General features: G+C 44.8%; 1 protein-coding gene and 1 non-coding gene across 18 annotated transcripts in view; one reads left to right on the top strand and one right to left on the bottom strand.

Moving 5' to 3' along the window:
* The window catches only part of CLASP1 (cytoplasmic linker associated protein 1), a 170,504-nt gene that overhangs the window by 117,749 nt on the left and 29,539 nt on the right, over positions 1 to 23,216 (bottom strand). For all 17 annotated transcript variants that reach the window (XM_058839247.1, XM_058839248.1, XM_058839253.1 and 14 more), the window contains exons 3-8: positions 7,810 to 7,888; positions 7,475 to 7,578; positions 6,888 to 6,979; positions 6,726 to 6,801; positions 3,984 to 4,081; positions 2,629 to 2,696 (exon numbers count right to left, since the gene is read on the bottom strand). In XM_058839247.1, coding sequence (XP_058695230.1) covers positions 2,629 to 2,696; positions 3,984 to 4,081; positions 6,726 to 6,801; positions 6,888 to 6,979; positions 7,475 to 7,578; positions 7,810 to 7,888 — 517 coding nt within the window. The remainder of the gene's footprint in view (positions 1 to 2,628; positions 2,697 to 3,983; positions 4,082 to 6,725; positions 6,802 to 6,887; positions 6,980 to 7,474; positions 7,579 to 7,809; positions 7,889 to 23,216) is intronic.
* LOC131580021 (U4atac minor spliceosomal RNA) lies at positions 9,311 to 9,427 on the top strand. The gene has a single exon (XR_009277808.1). It is a non-coding gene; the product is annotated as a U4atac minor spliceosomal RNA (small nuclear RNA).

The following is a 23,216-nucleotide window of genomic DNA, read 5'->3' as shown; positions in this document are numbered from 1 at the left end:
GTCTTGGGAACCACTAGATATGAAACCTTTAACAAGTTAGAGCAACTCACTAATCTCCAAAGTACTCCTGATATACAAATAGTGCTGCTGCAATTCCATCCTTTTACTTGAATTCTCAGTGAACTGGTAAAGGAAACTGTATCCCAAACACTGGTTTCAGAGCCAAGAGACCAGTTTTTACCGTGTTCCACCATTCCAGAAGCCACAGCTGCTGTCCCAACTGCCCAGTACCACTGTGTTGTGCAATAAGAGAGGTTAGACAAACACCTTCTAGTCTCATTGTAATTAGCACAACTCTGGTGCTCAGTTATGACTGACCTTTCAGCCAACAGCCTGCTCTTGGTTACCCAAAGAGAAGCACATCCACATAGTAACCCATCAAACCACTCTGCCAGATTCAAAGGGTTAACAAGACTGAGCTATTTCCACCTTTCCTCAGAAAGGCAAATCTTTTGCATGTGCGATATCTACCACCATCCTCCCTGGTGACTCTTGACAACTGCTGAAAGTGTCACCTTCATTCAGAAAGTGTCAGGGACAGAAGAAACCTGACAAACTTAGCTTGTCTTTAGGTCACAATAAACTTGTGACTTCGGGTGAAGATAAGCCTTCTTTTGCTGGCTTACACAATCTCAAAAAGATAAACTGAAAGTTGCACAGAGCTGTTGACACACGAGATAGGACGAGCATGTAGCTGTATTTGTGCTGTGCTTGGAAGGCCAGGAAGAAGCAACAAACAAGCCTATGGCACTACAGGAAACTGAACCCTCCCCTCAAACATACACAAAAGATGTTAATAAGTAATGCTATCATCACTAACTTCACAAATGAGAACTTTAATTCTCCAACTATAGACTTTTTCATTTCTAGGGAAAATGAAAAGGTTCTGGCAGAACAATAGGAGATCCTCAGCTTTGGTCTCTTTGACCCTTAACACTACTCCACCCTCCCTTTTCCCCCAGGCTACTTTTCTGTCTCAGTGTTCATACAGGAGATTCTACTGAGGAGAAATCCTACCACAAACACAGACTCCAGGGATTACACCCTGGCACAGCACAAGCAAGGAACAGTGAGACATCAGAAGATCAGGTTAAACAGTGAAGAATACAGTACTTGCGTTGGAAAGTACTGAAAGCCTGTCAAAGGAGTCAAGGACAGAAGATGGAAATCATAAGGTCTCGGGACCTTGATGCACAAAAAGGGTAAATCTTTCACTGAAACAGTGACAAAAAGATATAGAAGAAAAAATAATTTTCAATGAAGCCTAAAAGTAGAAAAGAAAGAAGATCTGATACACACCATCAAGACCAGATACACAGATGACAAGTGCCTCCTAGAAACACCAAACTACAGCAATCTACATCATACAATGATGCATCAAATTTCTTTTTTTTTTTTTTTGTTTTGTTTTGAAAGCCCCCTCTATTCCACTGCTAGCAAGACAAAAATTCCACCTTAGCCTAGCCACGTGGAAAGCAAGGAAGTTGAATCAGCAGTAGATCTGTTTCAGTTTGAGTAAAGGTTTCAGAGAAATCACCTGGAGGCTGGGAATCTAAACAAGTTTGGTAAGGGATTATTTACTTTCCCTCCAACCTGCTAAAAAAAGGACATTTGTTTCTCAGCTGCACTTTTTTAGCCCAGTAAGCCTCATCCACCAGTACGGACAGAACACTCCCATATTATGCAAAAGCACAATTTTAACCCCTTCCATGACAGAGGAACCGGTGCCCAGAAGTGAAAAAGGTATTTTTTCCTATTTAAAAGAGAAAACACTTCTCTTTTCTCTTGACTTCCAAGAGCATGGTGGGAATGACTTGACGTCATCTCCCCTGCTCCTGGCCTTGCAGAGGGTGTGAGCTGAATAGCAACCCACAGTGCTGAGCTCAGGTTCTTCATCTACTCTTCTCAACTATCAGCAGAAAGATGCATTTCCTCACCAAGAATTCTCACAAAAATCTATTGTTAAACAAGGAGTAATACCTATTAAAATTACTTCCTAGCTCATAACCTTATCTGTTAACACAGTAATAAACACTTGCTATTACAGTAAGCAAAATACTAGTCCCAGACAAGACAGACAGAATTAAGGCTCTGATAAGGGTCTCTGGCTGTCAGTCCTGAACATACAAGATATGCAAACTTCGTATCCAGGTTTGGGACAAATTTGGGAGGAACCCTGGGACAGTCAGGAACTGCAAAATACAAACAACATAAGCTTAAAACAGAACACTTCTGCATTATTGTGTACACTCTTCATGCCTTTTAGGGAATTAAACTGAAAAGGCAATTCTTCTCTGAAATTACTCTTTAATTTACCTTATGAACCATTTACATGCATGTGGATTTGAGAACAGAAGATGTATTTCTCTAATGTCACTTGAGAAAAAGAAGACAGCAATAGCACCTTCTCTTCTCTGAACTTAGGCTTCCTTCTCCTTCTGATACTACAAAAAGACAGCGGACAAACTAAACATCCATTTTATTTGTTGCAAAAGCACTGTGTGTATTTCTGAACAATCACCATACTTGGTTCCCCTAACAGAATGCTTGTTGTATATCCATTTGAATGCCTCACAAATTGAAAATTTCTAAAAGCACCAAAAAGAGAATACAAGTACTTCTACTCACCCACTGAAGTCTGGACCATGTTTCCAGATTTTTGGACCTCATCGAATTTCGTAAAAATTACATTCAACCTGTTTGAAAGTTACAGAAATACACAATGAACAAGTGAATTTAAATTTTAGGAATATTAGAACCATAAAATCACTAAGGTTGGAGAAGACCTCTAAGACCATCAAAAGTTCAATTATTAACCCAGCACCACCGTCTTTACCACTAAACCATGTCCTTAAATGCCACATCCACGTGGCTTTTGAACACTTCCAGGGATGTTGATTGCACCACTTCCCTGGGCAGCCAAATTCTAACATCTTATGATGTTTTAGAACAGATTTGGCTCCACTCAGGTCATTGGGAGCACTGTCAAAAATGTCAGCAGAAAATTTCTCAATGCAAGGAAGTTATTTGAAGATTTAAAAAACCAACATCAACACACAACAGCTGAAAGGAAAACCTGAGATATAATTGAAAATACTAAATTACTGAAGATGTGATATGGCTAACTGTAGATGCACTACCAGTTCATCACCATTTTGTCTATCTTAACTATTTGCAGAAATACAACAAAATTGACACAACATTTGTCTGTAGCCCTGACACCTTCCCATTTATGTCACAGATTTAGCAGAGCAGAAGATCCCTATCACATCTCATCATTCCTTTCCAGTGAGTTTATTACTTTAAGGCAAATTGTGGGAGCAGATGTTTCCACTGGAGAACAAGAGGCAACAGTGCTGCCTCCACCTGCCTGCACCCCAACTCTAAAACCACCTCTTCCCTCTGAGCACTGACAACCTGCCATCTACTCCATCCTCAGGTCTAACCAAGCTCTGCCCTGAGCACTGGAGGCAAGATGCAGAGCAGCTTTCTAACACACCTGAAACAGCAGAAGCAGAGGGACGTGGCTTTGGTTTTGACATAGGTTTGGTTGCTTTTTGGGGGGAGGGGGGCAGGGCAGGGAGGCTGCTTTTTTTAAAATAAAATCTATAATTGATTTTATTTTTTTTTTTTTGGTGGGGGTTTTTGTTGTTTATGACAGTCTAAGTTGTGTAAACACAAGCTACTCTGAAGTGTCTCCTCTCCATGTATGCAGAACATACAGGAAAAATATTAATTCCCTTATATCAGTTAACTAACCATCTGCAATAGTTTTCGTTTTCCAAAGATGCTGTGGCATACTTGGGCAAAGGTACAGGATCTGCTTTAAGTAAATCTAAGTGTTTATCAGATTAAAAAATAAAAAATAAAACAATGATCCTGGTAAAAGGTTCAATCATGAGGTTCCTGAAGTCTTCTGAAGGAAGGAAGGGAATAAAAAGGAACCCAAAAATAGTGAAGGCCTAATGACATTCTCAGCTTACCGAGACTGGGGTAATCCTTTTTTACTGAGATCAGCCCTTACACGTTCACCAACATGTCTGTAAATTTCCACAAGGCTGTTTATTGCTGCATCTCGAACCTGGATGTGAGAGATGAGAGAAATCAATCATCTTTACAATTTAAATTAATAAATCCCTAATAAGCCCTACCTCAGAGAACTAAATTTGCATATTTCTCAGCAACAACAGTTGCCACTATACACATTACCCACAGCTCATGAAGGAGCTTCCAACCCTGCTTTTCACATATTAACAGTATCAGCAGGTAATTGAATTGAAAAGGTATTGAAGGTGTAAGATGAAAGGTTTCATGCAGAAGGAGCTAGGCTGCCTTTGCCAAACTCCTCCCATGGCGTACAGTGGGTACATTTACTGGATGAAAAAAGGATAGAGACACAAACAGACTTTATATTACTGGGATATTATAAAATAAACTGATTTTTAATGCTGTCTTAGAAACTTAGGTTTCTATGTTGATAGCAAAACAGGGAGGGAGGGAGGAGTAATCAATCACCTGAGTCATCATGAATTTTGCATATTTTCCAAACTGATTTGCAAGAAATTGCTGAGCACATCCTTCCCTCCAGCCAACAGAAGAGACATAAATCTGATTAAAGTGTCACCCTTCTGTACTTAAACCCTTCCTCTGCTAGACACAGCAGGCAGAGGAGGTAAAGAAAATATCTGCTCTGCCTACAGAGACACCTACAGAGCTGTGCACTTCTGCTTCTCAGAAGCTGCCCCAGCAGCTACCCCCACACACACCCCAGGACTAGACATGGAATATCCTGAGGACACAAGCTAGAATTGCCTATAGGTGGGAGTCAAAGAGCAGGCACACATACTCTGCCTCCTAGCCAAAGAAAGAAAACCCCAACACCTGACTTGCACCCACCTCACCCTGTTCTCCTGCTCTGCAGCCCTCCCGCTCAGCGGGTCACAGTGCCAGCCTCCAGAGCCCTCCTCCACTCATGCCAGCCCTTACTCAGCACTCCTGCCTCTTGTCTCCTGCCCATCAGCCCCATTTGCTACCAACGCTGCTGGGCACTGCAGTCTGTGGGGACTCTTTGGTGCCCCCAGTTTTTGAGTACACAGCCCACTCTGTGCAGAGCAAGGACTGTCTCTTTGTGTACCATTAAGCAGAGGCACAGCTGCAGGACGGCCTAAATCCCAAGGAGCAAGGCAAGGAGCCCCCACCATTGTCCCTGGTTTAGTCTACCACCGCAATAAACATGCTTTAGTAATTTTATGTTTGAGAAAATGATCAAAGTACTGCTGTCACACCAGATGCACACTCAGTTACCCAATCACATCAGTTGAAAACAACAGAAGCACTATTTCTGTAAAGGGCTCTAATGGAACAGCTTCCACATCCACAGCAAAAGAAGAGGAAAAAAAACTGGACTTGACCTGGAACTGTTTCTCGAGCCTCTCTCCAAGAGAGGGCAGCAGTGACCCAGCCCAGCAAGTCTCCCAGCACGCAGGAGGCACCAGCAGCAGCTCCAGAGGAGCCTAGGACCAGCCCCTGCCCCAGGGCCACTGTCACACCGATTTTTGTCTGACCAATTCAGGCACAGGCTTTCTGGGGATGAGGAACCAGAGCCAGGAGAAAGGGAAACAGACCAGCCTTGTTCCTGTCTCTAGCTGGACAACAGACATACAGGACAATGAGCTGTGCCAGGCAGAAAGAAGAGGCAGCACAGAGAGAAAATGTCTCAGTGCCCTCGCCAACTTTCCAATTCATTCAAAAGCTCACAGGACCACGGCATCTGTGTATTTAACAAGTCCAAGCCCTAAATCCAGGATTTCCTTGGAGAGTAACAGCTTTCTTAGTCCTAGCTCAGAACTACAGAGGACCCTAAACATTTAATTTCTTAGAGTGATGGGTTTACCATCCTGCACTGGCACAAGCAGCAAAGGAAGGCTGCTTCACTCCTCCTCTTAGCAAGGGGAGGCCCTGACAGCCACAGAAATATTGCCAACTCCCCAGAGCAAATATAAACCCATTCTCCAGCTGGACACACCATACCTCCTTCTAGCTGAACACCCTTCTCCAGACCTGGATCACATATGTGTTACCCATGCTGGCAGAACAACCAACAACATTATTCAAAAACTGCTAGTACACATTACACGATGTACATTATGAGTTTGAACACTTCTCCACCTCCCTCTTCTCATTAACCCCACCTACTCGTATCTAATTATAAACAAGACATAAAGCACTGAGGAGCAACAGATTTTATTCCACTTGTATTTTCATTTGGGTTGCATTGCTGATTAAAGGTCCTGGTACAGATTGTCTTCACCCCCTATTCAGAAACTGCCTGTACAGCTGCTGGCAATGCATATGGCCAGGCTGCCTGACTGGCCCCATCTGCCCTCCCTGCCCAGACTGGTTTCTCTCTGAAGGTGAGGGGTGCTGCACTAAGCCCAGAGGGATCCCTGCAGCCTCCCTCGTATTCAGGCTTCAAGGCACAGGAGTTCCCTTCCCACAAAGGTTTCCCTCTTCTGCTCATCTCACCTGCAGATTCATGTTATTCTGCTGAACCCTTGGAGTAACTGATATGCTGTTCAGTATCTTCAAATTATACCTCTCCAAAACCAGCCAAGGGTTCTGTGTGCACAGCATTGCTCAGACCTCACCACCAGCAGCACAATTAGCTGATTTACCAACAAGGCAATCAGCACAACCTTTAGATGTGACTCACAGCAAAAGCTCACCTGGCTGTTTGGATCTCCAAGTAAGTTACATATATGTGGCACTATCTTACTCAGTGTTAAACTCTGAGCTCCAGATCTGGGAATAAAGAACAAAAAGCACCATTATGAATCACAGAGCAGGCTCACATACACAACACAGGTTTGCAGAAAGTTCTGACTTACGCATTGAGTGTTGCAATAAGGCAGAGGCAAATCCCTTCTCTTGTCCGAAAATTCTTGTGTTTGAACCCTCCTAGCATCCTGTCCCACACATACTGCACAAGACAGGAAAAAGAAAAAATGAGATGGGATAAGAAATAGATTCTATCTTCCAGCAGACATACATCACACAACCTCTGGAGATCAAATATAAGCTATACACCTATCCAAGCAGAACAGGACAAAAAGGAGCAAGATACTTTTAGATCTAATTTGTTTTGTGCTGACTTCACAGTTACTCCCCCCTACCTGAAACAATAACAACAATACTCATACTTACAGAAAGCAAGTACCTTCCAAAAACCTGGAACAATAACTCTTGACATATACCCATCCCATCCTTGGGAAATCCACTGACACGCTCTCATCCCATGTGTATCCTGTCAGGCAATAGCCTTCCCAAGTGAAGAAAATCTTATAACAAGGTGTAGAGAGATGAAGTAATTTCAGACAGAAAAATGGCAGTGAAAAATGACACTTTCTTACATTAAAAAAGTTTTGGTTTTTTTAAACAGCTAATCACTCATACTGTGGAGAACTGCTGAACATACCTGAGGGTTAGCAGCCTGTTCCATGATTTTCAGCAGCAAGGTCTGATCCTGCTCCCTCACTGAGTCCTTAGAATCTCCCAGCCTATCAAGTAAACTTGGCAGCACTAAGGAAAGAAAACAGGAACATTCAAATCCCTCAGGAAAAAACTCTAACAGTGGCAGAGCCCCTCTACTCTCCCCTTCCAAAGCCCAATGGAGGCACCAGCCCTGCTGCCCTCCAGCAGAGCCTGAAAACCACCAAGAGTCTCCCAAGTGCTCTCCTGCGGGGAAAGACATCTCTGAGTCCAGCAGCCAGTGCAGGTGCTGGCAGTGATGGTCACACAGAGACCCCTCACCTGTGCCAATCTGGGCCTTGAAGCGATCTTGCAAGCGGGACACAAGTGCGGAAATGATGTCAATCCCCAAGAGAACCACCTGCAAGCACAGAACAAGCAATGAATTAAGAGTGAACTGCAAATGTGATTGCTGCTCAGTGCTAAATTCATATGTATAGATGTGCAAGGTACACAAACCATGTGCATAAACCATTTCAGTATTTGCTGTAACTAGCATCTCTAATTAATTGCAATTATTATAATTATAATTAGAAAATGATATGCACTAAAAATTGCTTCATTATTTACTGGCAGAAATTAAACCAAACATTTTTATGATGTAACTGGAATTCAAAGGAAGACACCTAGTTTGAGAGAAGCTTCATAACAGGCTGCAAATCAGAAAACCTGCTCTAATTAACTATGCTTACCAGAAAAAGGTACATACTGAAAGTACCACATAGCCTGCATGTGAAACACTTTGCAAAAACCCTTAGATAATGATCATGCTGGCATGAGGCATTTCTCCATACATTGCTGGATAAGCACTGAGGTTAATCATGCCTGGAAGTGTTGGGGACAGCCAGGCTTCTGAGATGGTGCCACCAGGGCTGTTCCAACATAGCCCAGCTCCCCATACCACACACAAGTGTACGTATATACACATATATAGGCATCTCGATACTCCCTCTACATACACACAAGTGTACATACATACACAAACAACCAGGGCAGCAGTCATGGCCCCAAGCCTGCCAGAGCTCAAGGAGTGTTTGGACAAGGCTCTCAGGCACATATGGGATTGATGGGGCTGTCCTGTGCAAGAGCCAGGAATTACAGTTGATGATCCCTGTGAGTCCCTTCCAGCTCAGGATATTCTATGATACTGTCATACGTACATATATTTACACTCCCTGCACCTTCACACAAGTGTGTCTGTATACATACACAAAGCTGTACTCGTTGTACACACTGTCCTTGCAGACACACACCCGTGTGTGCATGCACGGGAAGCACAGCGTTCACTGCACACAGCCGTGTGTGCATGCACGGGAAGCACAGCGTTCCCTGCACACAGCCGTGTGTGCATGCACGGGAAGCACAGCGTTCCCTGCACACAGCCGTGTGTACATGCACGGGAAGCACAGCGTTCCCTGCACACAGCCGTGTGTACATGCACGGGAAGCACAGCGTTCCCTGCGTGCTCTCCGGGGCCGTGCCAGGGCCGTGCTCGGCAGTGCCGTGGCCAATCGGCAGAGGGCGCGCTCCATCTCCGCTGCCGCCGCGCGTCGGCCCCGCCCTCTATGCAAATCAGGGCCCGGCTGCCGCGGAGCACTCTGGGTAACGCCGCCGCCGAAGGGCCAAAACCCGGGTGGGAGCCGCCCGGGGGAGCGGGGCCCCGCGCGGTGCGCGCCCCCGAGCCGGGGGTCGGTCATAGGGAGGGCTGGGGGCGCGCCGCCCCTCGCCGGAACCTGGGCGAGGTTCCCGCTCCCCTACGGGCGGCGCGCCCCAGCGGCCGCCAACCGTCCTTATCTGGGGGTTGCGCGGCTGCTCAATGAGCGCATGGCGAGAGCAGCCCTGCTAACGCCTTAAACAACACAACAGCGCCCGCTCCGTGCGCGGCGCAATTTTTGGAACCTCGCACCGCGGCGTGTGCGCGGCGCGTCCTCAACAACACTCGCCCCGAGCCCGACCGGGCAGCCCACGGCGCCGTGCGGGACCCGTGCGGTGCCGCGACCTCTTGGCACCGCTCCCGCAGCCTCCCGGCACCGCCGCCCGACACCGCTCCCACTCTCCCCTCCCCCTCCAGCGACAGCGCTGCTCCCAACAGAGCCCGTGCGGAGCACCCGCGGGGCCGCTCTGCGCTGAACCCCCAGCGCACCAGCGGTCACTCCACAACTCTCAGCCTGGCACATGGATTCACTCCAAATTCTGCTCCGTACCACTCAGGGTGGTGTGCTACGTGGTGTGGCCGGAGAAACAGCCTACTACTCCATGCCAAGTCTCTTGTGAAAAAAACCTTCCTAAATACAAGCCCGTGGATCCTAACATCTCCCAACACCTCCAAAGAGCTCCTGCAGTCTTCTCCCCACACAGTAACACACCCTTCAAATACTGTCAATTTTTAATTCAACATCATTTATTCATTCATACACCAAAGGAGAATTTTCCTCGTGCTTTTATTAAGCTGTGTTTCGTTTTCACATTCATCTCGCACACTGGATTTAATCTACCATTGACAAATGCTCAGCCAGCTGCCCCAAGCACTATCGCTGCCTGTGTCTGCCAGCTCACTGGGAGCCTCTCGGCTGGAGTCCCGCAGCAGAGCCCCAGCAAGAGGGTGGGCTCCAGATCCTCATCAGCGGAGAGATGCTTTTAGGGAAAGTCAATGGCACTCTGAGCGCCAGCCACCATTCACAGCTGTCTGATCAGAGTCCCATCACGGCAGCATCCTGCACAGAGATAAGTGTGCTGCCTGCAATTACACAGATGTGCCCCAGGGATAAATTCGATACCGGGAGAGGAAGGAATCCATCTCTTCTTCAAACTGCCCGCAAGCCAGGAAGAGTGAGGGGAACTCATCACTCAAACATGAAAGGAAACACATGCACAGTGCAAACATACCCTGCAGTTCACCCCCAGGATAAGGCCAGAAGGAAGAGGTAGGTCTTGCATGACTTTTTGCTGTTGTCCTTACAAAAATGAGGAGTTAATTAGCACAATGATTACAGTGGTGCTTGGACAGCTATTGAGGAAACAGCAAAATGGGGTGAGCAGATGTTATTCCCGACTATGCTGGATCCATTTATCAACCCCAATGTGACACCTGCCTCAGGAGGTCAGAGGCAGAAAGTAGAAATCATGTATGGATTGACAGAGTCAACAGATCCACTACAGACAGATAACAGACAACCGAGGGCATGGCTGGCAAATGAACAAAGAATTAATTGAATTCCAGCCTTGGCTGCACTGGACTGACTGCACTGAAGAGCCGACCCCTTCACTGCTGGAACAGTTACTGAAATAACTGTGCCTGAAATAACAGACACTAAGGTCCAGGAGGAGCAGCGATGGGCCCCCCAATGCTGGATCCTGATGCCGGCCTCTCCCCAGGGAAGTCATCCAGCGGGCACAGCTCCACACCAAGGCACAGGAAGGGCAGCTCTCCATCCAAAATTCCAGATAATGCTGCAATGCTGCTAAGTACAGAGCTATTCCAAGCCTTTATATCAGCACAGATCTTTTAGACTCCTATTTACACAGGCCCCCAAAAGAGTGATCTCACAATCAGAAAGAGTGGCAGCCCTGGGCATGAGGGTCTGCCTCTGCTCATTTGACTCCTGAGGTTCCCCAAGGCAGTCAATAAAGTACTTGTGCCACCCAGTAGTCAGCTCATTTGGCATCTGCTGCTGCTTTGTCTTGTCTCAGAGCACTTCCAGTAGGTGCCAAGGGCTGTCAACAAGCCCTTCTCCTGCCCCTCTCCAACTGCCAGGTCATCTCTCCCAGTAGTCTCTTGTTAGTCCTCAGGATGCAACACAGCCTTTCCCAATACAGACAATACATTTTCTCAGAGGTCAACAAAAACAACTCAAAGCATCTGTCCTTTAATATCTGGGTGGTGTTGAAAGACTTGCAGGCAGTCCCCCATATCAGAGAGCAGACCACCATCATCTGCTCCAGGAGTACATGGTCACCAAGCATGGCAGACAAATCCATCCAGCTTTAAGTAAGACACACCTAAACACTCCCATAAAAGGGTAAAGAAGCTGCACAATCCAGCAACAGCTGATTGAGCACAAAGCAACCAGAGTGAATCAGCCTCAGGCTACCCTGACAGCCTGGACAAACTGAGGGGGGAAGAGAGACAAGCCCTTCTCTCCACTCACCACACCATGGCTCAGCAGGGATGTGGTGGTGGCTGCAGGAACCTTCATCCCCCATATTTGCAGGGAAGGAGTGAGCTGAGCATCCCCACAAAGCTGCTGCACTCTGCTGGCCTCCTGCTGAACCTTCCATGCCTGGCAGCTTGGGACCTAAATGGGAATGCTGGAGAGAGCTTCTACAGCAGCTGTGACACCAGCTTGCTTCATGCTGCTTCAACATGCTGATTGCCACCACTGGTGACACAGCTTAGCTATTTCCCTTTGAAATCTGAGAAGGTTTTTTTTGAGAACATGGTCATCCTGACATGCAGACATCTGCTTGCAGAAGAGCTGACAAGTATGTCCCAGGTGAAAGAGCTGGACCAAGTCAGCCCTGCTCCCTACCCTGCCCTCTGCTCAGGGAAAGTTCCAAAGAACAAGTAATTCACCCTGTTTTGCAGATTCTGAACTGGTCCTTGAGTGGTTGTGTAAGATGAGAAGAAAAGCAATCACTGGGCTATCTCCAAAGGAGATGGAGGGAAGCACAAGTTGCAGAGTCACTGCTGTAAAGTGCAGGAGGCTTTTCTACCCTGTGCAAGGTCAAAGCTCCAGACAGCATAGCAGGTAAATCACCACTGACACAAACTACAGTCTGCTAAGGCTCCAGGGAAGCAGCAGTCATGGTAATACAACATGAGACTTTGCAGTTGAAAGCAGAGTTGGAACTTACTTCACACTTCCACATCTCAATTATCCGAACACTGCTGGAAAAACAGCAGCAGTACCATTGTTCCAGAAAGGTGGTTCTGCTTATGCAGCACCTCACAGCTATGGGTCCCTACCTGGCAGCCCTCAATGCTTAGTGTCTTCACATGAAATGACATCAAAACAAAACATCTGCACTACCAACTGCTACTGCCTTTGGTTCCTCACCACAGAGCAGCTAAATAGTTTAATCATGAGCACTGCCACTATTCCTACATTTCCAGTGCCCCCAGTTGAACATTTGCACTTACAGCCAGGTCCTCAGCCAGGAAGGAAAAATTATAACTCTGTGACCACTGATGAGATCTTGCCCTAGGATCAGCTTGGGATCAGGACCACTATTCCTTGTAGCTTTGGTAACTAGTTGCATCTCAGAGCTCAAGGCATAATGAAGCCTCTACAAGGAGGACAATTACAGAAAAGCAAAAAGAATATGGCAAGGAAAATAAAAAGGCCATTGCATTGCCCTGTTTCACTTTTTTATAGGAAAACAGAAAGCCTTTATTATGGCAACTAATCAATCGCCAGCACAGCAATGTGCCTTATTAACAGACCAGGCTGCTTTACCTAATAACACTGCCTTCCTCTCCATTAGCAGCAAAAGGCTGCTAGGTGCACAGAGCAAGTGGGAAATCACACTGGCAATCTGCCTGCAGGCAGAACCATATTAGCTGGAGCACCTCAAAAGCTCCTAGCACAGAAGCACTGACCCCAACTCCATCTCTAACACTACAGCAGTAGAAAAGGTCAGCACATTTTAAAATTGGAACTGAAGTGTTTCTGAGGGTTTAGACAGCATCTGGAAAAAAACAAGGCAAGCACACAACCTAGCAGATAATCACCGACAATCTTCTGCTCCCTTAGGGCTCACAAAGTCTAGTAACAATTTTGAGGATGTTCAAATATCCAGATACTCCCCTTGATCACTAGTTCCCAAGCTTCTGAACATCCGCACTTACAGATTACACCATTCAACACCAACTTTTATGTGGAACAGCAATACTGCAATGCAATGATGACAGGATGCATGGACAGTCTCATGACAAGGGCACCAAAGAGGTGCAGACACAGCAAAGTCCCACCAGCTGTTGGCAATGTGAGAAAAGCTGGGGCTCAATCAAGGATGCAGAGTAGCCACTGTGGTTGAGGAGTAGGCAGCAGCCGGATTGAGTAGGAAACTTACTAGATGATGACAGCTCTTGCTAGATCGTAGTCAATGAAGCTTTGTTCTTGCCTTGTTTAGGAAGAAAGGAACACATGCGATTAAAAATGCAACAGCATTTTCAGTAGCCACAGGCTTTGTAACACTCTGGAAACACCCTAAGACCTAGAGCTTTCACAGCACCTCCCACCCTGCACAGACAGACTGCCTGCTCAGCATGTACCACACAGTCCTACTACGCCTTTGGAAAATGTCTCCAGACACAATCTGCAGCAGCTTAATGGTACCACAGTGAAGAACTCCACTCAGAAAAGAAGAAAGGTTCAAGATGCCTTTTTCAGCCACAGAAAGACACAATAGCCCAGAAAAGTGAAGAGGTGGGTGCTAGATAAAGGGATGAAAGTTGGGAAGAAGGAATTCCACAGAGGAATTCAGCCAGAATCCTACTCATACTCCTTCTGACCCATTCGGGAGAAAGCCCAGAGGATGGCCCTTAAAGGCATGGGTTAAAACACTTCCAAGTATCTCCTACACCAGTGAGGGGTGCAGCTGAACTACACCTAACCCAGCATCTACAGCAGCCACAAGATCTAGCACAGCCCATACAGCGTGATGCTTCCCATAGCTTACTGTTCAGTAAGGCCAGTGAAGACAGAGCTACTGCCTAAGCTGTTGACTACACCGGTTTCTTCTCTTGCCATTCCCTCTTACTCCCTCTCCAAGCTACTTTTAATTGCACATTTTCAATTCATGTCAAACAACTTAAAGGGAAAACTCTGAGAGGCTTACCATCAGTGCTATACTCCAGCTAAAACCAGGACCCGAAAAAACCAGCACCACGAGAACACAGAAGGGGACGGTCCCAGTGCTGACCTTCATGCCTGCCTATGCAAGTGGAACCAGACCTCACATCAGCAGATATGTACCAGGGCCCATCTGCAAGCTGGGCAGCTGTCAGTATGCACTCCTTGCTTGAGCTGCTGTGTGATCCTGCAAGGGACAGGGACATTGAAGTGACACCACTGACCCACTCTGCAGACCTTCTTACACAGCTTTTGGCCCAGCATCTTCAACCACTCTGTAGCCCGTGCATGCCTCTTGCAACTATGTCTTACATCCAGCTCTTAGTACAGTTCTTGATCAAGCCAGGCATCTTTTTTAACATCTTTTAACTTTTGACAGTTAGATCTCTTGATATACCTGGTCTAGCAAACCAATGTAAAAGGATTCTGTCCCTGTCCATTTAAAAGCTAATTCTAGCTTAGAGTGTAATGCTTTCCACATGCTTCAGAATCAAACCCCACGTGTCACTTAACACAAAGGAAATAGAAATTATTTAATGTTGATCTCCTCCTCCTCCTTTTGACCTGTGTGTCTTTGCCTTTTTGGCTGTCATCACTGAGATCTGGAGCAACAGCTGATGCATCACTGTGAGCTCCCACAAGAGAATAAAACATCTGTTTTCCTCCCTCAGACTGGAAACAGATGCCTTTTTAGTTGTGTCCAACAGATACTCAATTATATGACAACATAGTGAAGCACAATGAATCTAAATCAGGGCACACCCTCGGGCCACATGGGTGCCTGGCGTGTGGTCAGGAGCCCAAAAATGCTTTGCAATCTCAGGCAGGCTACCTATCCACAAGTATCCAGGGTCTGGGACACCTGTACACATCAAGGGTAGTTTTCTTGCCTTGGAAATGTCTGCAGAACTGCTCTGGAACAAACACCACATGCACCAAGCACTGTGCAGTCCCACTGCGGCTCAGCTGTGTACTTGTGGCTTTTCTATTAACCTGTTTGGAAACTCCAATTCCATACAAAAAACACTCCTCATCAACCAACTCACATGACATTCCAGATCTGAAAGAGGTGACAGTCACCATGGGACAACCCTTCAACAAAACCTGCCTGGAGAGATTTTACTGGCTACTGTAGTTGTGTTGGAAACTCACTGCTATGAAAAACTCCTGCAAATGCCACAGCAGAGCGAGGTGAACAGCCTGGCAATCACTGGCTCAAGATTCAGCTTGGGACACATGGATGGGCTGACACGGGTAGGACAGCTCAAACAGTGCCTGTTCCATGTCTGTACCTGTGGCTGAAGCAATCCAGTCTCCAGACCTGTCCATTTTAGACAAAAACCAAAGAAACAACCAACCAAACCCCCACTCCCTCAACAAAGAAAAAAAAAAAAAAAAATGGGGGGGGGGGGAAGCCCTCAGCCAAACAACAACAACCCAAAGCAAACAAAAAAAACCCAAAAACAACAACCTCAAACAAGGGAAGAGAAGGGAATTCTGCATCATGCACAGCTTGAGGGAGCCAACATTTTGCTAAGAGAAAAGAACAAGCCATCTGAGCAGCTGACAGCACAAGTGGAAAACCAATTGGAAAATTACAGGGACAAACCACATACATTTTGGCTTCTATATCCAGCTTTAGAAACACATTTAAACAAGTCAGGCAAATAGCTCCTATCAATGCTGTAGTGCCACAGCTACACAGACAAGAGGTTTCACAAATTCTTGTGGATTAACACAAGAAGGTATTAATTAAGTATTCAACTAAATCATTAGTTCTTGGATTAATTATCTTAAATGTAACTCTTTAGAACTGAAATCGATCAGAGGAACAGAAGCTGTAACAGTAACAAAAGAAGCCACTCAGGGTTCAGCTTAGGTACACAAAGAGCTGACACCCTGGGGAGCTCAGCCAGACCAAGCAGGTACCTCCTGGACAGGCTCTACTCACCTTTCACAATGCTTTTACTACATTTTTCTCTCCTTCACAACTCTCATTGTTATTTTCAACATACCAAAATCAGCCTTCTTGCTTTCCGCTGAACAGGATATACTAAATATTCATTCAAGCAGTTAACAGCACAGTATATCTTTATAAAATGGAGAAACTTAATTAAATATAACTCAGTAGAAGGCATTGTGTCATTTTTCAGGGAAAAGGAGATTTTATGCCCCAACACTGCAAAACCTTAAAGTAACACTAAAAAAGAATTCTGAAGAAGACTAAAGGCAACCTGCAGAATTTGAGTCACATTTCACCCCAGAGAAGAAAGGGGAAAATAGTTTTCCAGATGTTTCCATAAAACAGGCTTTATGGAAGAAACATAGAAATAATTGTAATTTGCCAATGAACAGACTATTTGAGACTCAGCTATCCCCTGTGGTCATCACACATACATTCAAAGTAGGATTTATTTACTTATTTTTGTCTCCAAGAGACTTTAAGGGAAGCTTAGTGGAAATTTCTAAAGCACAAATTAGATGCAAGCCCTAACTGAAGTACGCATCACCCAGAGGGAACTACACCTCTAAAACTGTGCCATCCATACCTTTGAAAGCTCTTCACTCTACACCATCTTGTTTCTTCGTATTCATACAGATTGGAAGCTATGTAAGCCTTCCTGTTCCTGTCACTTCAGAATTGGTTTATTCCCTTTGAGACACCTATTCCTAACTGAAGTGTCCCATTAGTATTATTTTTTGTTTTAAATAAAGCAACAACTTTCACACAGATGGGAAAGCATGGTCACTCCTAGAGAGCTCCAAAACCTGATGTCTTATGAATTCTGAAACAAGACAGACAGAATGCTGGATATGATAGTGTGCCATTGTTATCCTGTAAGGATACTGCTTCCTTCCATCCCAGTCAGCCTTACTGCACATTCCAAATGGAGTAAAATGAAACAGTAACTCTATTTTTAGCATAAGAATGGGCCTCACCACTAAATTCAGGAGAGAAGTTGTTTCCAAAGGCAAATTACTCCAACACCATCTCCACCCCACTGCTCAAATTAGATGAGCCAGGCCACATTTCTAGAGAAGGTGTTGTTTCACTTGATTCTTAACATTTAGGCCTCCAGCTGTAACAGGCTTTGACTGTAGGTTAAAACCTGCATCGCTCTTCTATATTCTAGTTCGAAGCAGCCCTGTCAATCCAAAAACAGGTTTAATGAGTTTTTGTGTCACCACGTTTAAGACCCTCCTGATAGACTGTGAAATAGAACAACTTACTTTATTTTTTTAATCCTTATCTATGTACATCAGTATAAACAAGGCAACAATTTGTAGCCCCCAAAGACTCAAGCTACCTGATCTGACACACAACAAGCTTGGACTTCAACGGTGTTTCCTGAAGTTAATAAAGAACCTGCAACACGGATCAGGGAGCAAGATACTCACACACATCAAGCTCAAATACTGCCAGTCATAACAGGAATTGAGTTACTCTTTTCAGCAAAGAAATGGCACTGGGCTTTTGGTTCATTTATCTAGGAGTTTTTAACTTGACATCATCTGATAAAAGTAAAAACTTCAAAGTCACACAGCGATAGGCTTCAATTACTATTTCTCTATCAGTCTGTTAGTGGCAATGTGATTCAAGGAAGGAGGAGGGATTGCTGCTGGCAAGTCTCTTGCAGTCTGTGGCACAGAGGCTATTTCAGCTGAACTGGAGATTGAGTTTCACAGATAGTAAGTATGGCAGTATATCCTCATCATTTGGAGGACTTAAAATATGACAATGCCCAAGGATAACACAAAGAAACATAATATGCTTTCCAGATAACACTACTTGTAGTACAGGTTAGAGATCAAGTGTCTGCTTTTTCTTAAGAACAGACATTGGAAGAGAAGTCAAGCAGATAAGTTGCTAAGTCTTCCACAAAACTGACACCACAAACTAATTCAGAAGCAGATGCAGCTACAGTTATGCCTCTTCTTGCCCTTCATCCTTTTCCTCCTGTAGGCTAATAGTACTTTCCTGCACCACAGCAAGACAGGAAATACAAGGTAGTGCTTTTCATGAGTTTTCATATCCTCATCTGGAACTACAGAGCATTATTACTATCTTAAACTTGTCACACTGAGGTCTAGCGGTACTCTATGTTGGAAAGAAGCATTATTTAGCTTCTTCATATACATCTGCCTGCAGTGTTGGGACTGTGCCATCATGCAGTCCAGTAACAAATGTAGCTCAGTCTAAGATCTACAAATGCAGGGAGAAAAAAAAACATGCAGACCTACTCATATACTCACATCACCATTTAAAGAGATTTCTTCTCCATCTTTCAAAGGACTGGGAAATTGAGTGTGCACATATACATTATGTCCCTTGTCTCCAAATTCATACATCAAAGAAGATGCCACAACCACAAAGCAACAGGGAAATGAAGAACAGATTCTTTATTAACTCTTTCTTTTTTAAAAAAACCCAAAACTTCAAGAGGTATGCAGGCCCTGCAGTGGTTTATGCTGTATCTTGACATTTTCATCAACGAAAAGTAAGGAATTTGGATTAGCTGCTACAGGCCAGATTCTTACCCATCAGGCTAGCACAAAACCAGAACCTTGAGACAGCTGTCTGCATTCACATTCTCTCCAGAAATAGGACAGGCAAATCAGCAGTCACTACACATTTCTCTCCTTTTGATGACTTAATTCAGAGTCACCTAAATTCTATTAGGTAGGGAAAAAACAATTCCAGAAACAGTTTTTTAGTTACTAAGCTACTTCAGTCTACTAGGGAGATCACATGTTCTTTTCTTTAAAGAGTTTCCCAATTATGTGCTGACCTTACATGGGCTTTGATGGCTTCTTTAAGGGACTCATTAAACCATCTAAGATAGTGAAGACTTTATTTTGCAGAACAGGTTAATGCAGTTACATTATTTTTCCATAAAATTCTTCTTGATCACTAGGTAGTTAGGACTAGGAGGCCAAGATACAGCAGAATTAACACCTCCCTTTTATCACTTCTCTCCAGCAAGAAATACAAGGTCCCAGGAAAAATACCAATGGAAAGCAATCCCAAACCCCTCCTTAGGGGGAGGTTTGAGAAGGCACAACACCAATCAACACCAGCACTGTTTTTATTGTCCCTGTCACCTGTACAGCATGCAGGTGAACAGCACCCTTCCAGCCTACACCATCTCTGCAAGAACTTGAAGAAATTCTCTGACTTTACAGAAAGGACCTGGTGCACTCTGAGTTGACTCTGAACACCACAAAACAGAGTTGTTACAGCAGAGGTAGGATGGGTCTCCCAAGTCTGCCCTCCTAGGCCTTTGGTCAGGGCCTCTTCCCCCACACAGGTGATGTGGTTCTGGCCACAGCTCCCTCACAGCCACTCTGAGCAAAGAGCAAGCCCAGCTCCAGCCATGCTCTGCAGGGAGCTGGCAGACACAACTCTCCCTCCTCACCAAGTTAAAGAAGAGCAGCACAAGTCAAACCAGTTTTCTGCTCACATAAGAGCAGCTCAAGAAGTTCTGAGGCAAGCCTAAGAGCCATTGCTTGCTTCTTGCAAGCCATCACTACAGCAGCACGCTGCAGTGCAGCCACAGTGCATGTGAAGGGCACACTCTTCCTCAGGCTGCAAAGCTAACCAGGAATACCAAAAAGGATGCTCCAAGGAATAGACAGGAAGGACTATGAGCATTAAATAAACAGTCACAAACCAAAGCACCATTAACACCACCCATCGCCTCTGCCATGTACATCAGATGACTCTAAGACACTCCATAAGCTCGGTGACCACCAAGGGAAACCATAGCCCAGCTGACTTGTACAGGACATTTCTCCTGCAGCCTCAAAGACCATTTCTCTTCTCCGCTGTTGATTTTCAGGCTGTACATGCAAGTTCATCCAGAGGAGTCAGAGGAGACTGACTTGAACCCTCTGCCTCAGAGGGCAAAATTCTCCATGCACAAAGATCAATGTTACCTCTTCTACAGGTCCCCTTCCCAGAAATGCCCTTAATTCATATCATCACATTATTGATCACAGCAGAAGTTCCAGTCAGAGTGGCCTATCAACACTGTGACCCACTTGTCTGCCACAGCATGAAAGCCTCACAGCCGTGTCTCCTTGGTATGACTGTAGCTGCATTCACCCCATCTGCCAGCGTGCTCTTTTCCCTGCCACATGCTGTGCCTTTCTAGAGATTACAAAAACTATCTCTGCCCACAATGCCTTTAAAGCTTCAGCCCACATCTCCCCCCAGCTCTTGGTTAATGACATTGCTACAGAACTGGAGCTGGAAACCAGAGCAGCTACCATAAAATGGCTAAAGATTCCTTTAGATCTTCATTAAATAATGATGTTACACCTCCAAGGGCACATGACACCTCAATGAAAAGGAGGTGTAAGCAAGGTCTTTGCCTTTGAGCACACCTACTTACAGGCAGAGAAGTTCGGTTCTTCTCTACCCTTCAATTATTTAGCACCTTTCTGGGATGAAAAGAGTGGTGTGTCCTCCTTCCAGAATCCCACCAGATCCAGCAGCACATCTGCCAAAACACTTCAGAACAAGGCACCAACCACCACCCTCATTTGGCACACATTAACAATTGTAGTGAAAACCACATTGAAGAGATTTTGCTAGCAAGGACTTGAACAAAGGTGGCGATCATCTTTTCCCATAGCCTCCAGGAGAAGGATAAAGAGAAATCCTCTTAGATTAGCTAGAAAGAATATTAAACATGCAGAGCAGAGGGGCAGTGGAGCAGACTAATTTGAGACTGTGAAATCTTCAAAGGATGTATTTTAAGCATATGTTGGATAAATATCTGACAGAAGACATCCGGGTACATTCATTTGTCTTCTGTGAACAATAAACTGGATTTGACTATTTCCTGAAGTCCCTGATATTACAATACCTACAAAGCCTCAAAATTTCCTCCTTGCCATTAGAAACACATTATCAGCAATGTAAGCTATTAGTCAGTAAGCATCCTTTATGAACAATAAAAGGCAGTGATAGACTCTTATTAGCAATCCTCTGTAGAAATACACCACACTGGATAATAAAAGTTACTCCCCAGGATAAGGTTGACACCCTGTAAAATTAGTAAAATTGGAGTAAAATTCTCCAATACTGGCTTAAGTCAAGATTAATGTACAATCATGAAGTATATAAAGGCTATGCTGAACCTTAGGCTTCCTCTCCTATGCTTGAAACTCAAACCATATCCATCTTTTCTTCCCCTGCAGGATCCTTAGCAAATTCTAGACCAATGACACCAACCTAAACACACATAAATACAATTTTCTTCTTGACAAAACTTATTTTCAGCCAAGCCTTGAGAAATATGGACCATGTACATCATGAGATTGCTTGGAATAACGTATTAGAGTAGGGCTCGCTCAGAGAACATGAAAGAGCTTTCTCCTCACTGCAAGTAAGATGCAGGGAGACATTTGGATTCTATCATGCTGACCTACTCCAAGACCCAGTGAAACTCCTCATATTTGTGACACTTATTATTCAACAGCAATCAGTAGGTCTTAACAAACTTTTGGCTCTTCAGAACAACTTCCTAACTGATACACCTAACTTCACAAAACACACATGGCAGACTCTACATGAAAAGGAAACAACCTTAGCATATTCAGCATGCTGTCTTGGGCTCCATATCAGTGTGACTCAGTTGTGCTGCTTTGCAAGACCTGCTACCAAAGCCAGAATAACACACAGACCAGCCCTTTCCCAGTTAAATCAAACTCATTCATGCCACACTGAGTTAAACCTTGTAAAAAAGTCTCCAGGCCACTCAAAGCAATAGAAAGTTTACTTTAGGCTTGCAGCATTTTACTTAATAGGGAGAAGTTTAAACTAAATTGCATTAAACTGCTGAAAAAGAAATTTGCACCATTTCCCAGACCATTGTCTTACCACCATATAAACCACCGCATCTTCTTTAGCTTTAGCTGTTGGCTCTGGAAAGGGCAAGAAACAAGCTGATCTTATGTTAGACATCCTCCCCCAACCTCAGATGTCTTGACACCACCCCCATTTTCAAATCACTACAATGGGCCAGTATCCTCAATTTAGTAAGCACAAACATTTTCCTTAAAGAACAGGTAAGAGACTCAGGAAGAAGGGAAGACTTTACTAACTTGGACACTGTACACTGAATCAGAGTCCAAAACAGCCCAGTTCCTGCATGAAGCGCAAGCCCTGCCCCTCCGCTGACTCCAGCTGTGAGATTCACAACTTGTGCTCCCAGGCCTTGCAAACAGACTGACTGCTCTTCATACAAGAGAGGATATTAAACAGCCCAGGTTACCTGGAAATAGAAACTTTATTTTAAAACCTTATCTCAGGAGATTTTTTTCTTCTTCTATGTGTAGCCTGAATACCATAAAGGCAGAGGCCACCAAAACACATTAGTTACTACAGGCTAGTCTTACACATTGATGTGTAGAACTCATACCACATTATTGCCATGCCTATTCATCCTAAACCCACAGGGAAAATACAGCTTAGCTTGCAGTTTGGGTTTCATAAAAATTCATACTCAACCACTTAAACACATTGTCTCCAGAGCATTCCCCTGAGAACAGATGAAAAAAATGGGCCACCAGCTTCCAAGCAGAGCACTCTGCACTGCTGCTGCAACTGTGTCCTCTCTTGCAGCCTTTAATCAGAGCACAACCTCCTACAGGCAGGAAATGCATCTCCTTGCTGAATGAAAAAAGTTGCAAGCAGGACAGAAACAAGCCCAAAAACTCTGCTGGTGTCTGCAAGGTATTTAAAGTGTCATCCCATGAGCCACCTGCAAATACACTGGACTGCTATTCTGACTCCCTACACAGAAGAGCTTGGTTGTGGTGCAGATT

The sequence above is a fragment of the Poecile atricapillus genome, chromosome 5 (genome assembly GCF_030490865.1).
Source record: "Poecile atricapillus isolate bPoeAtr1 chromosome 5, bPoeAtr1.hap1, whole genome shotgun sequence".
Lineage (NCBI taxonomy): Eukaryota > Metazoa > Chordata > Aves > Passeriformes > Paridae > Poecile > Poecile atricapillus.
Note: the sequence above shows the minus strand (reverse complement) of the source record. Positions and strands in the feature narration are given on the sequence as shown.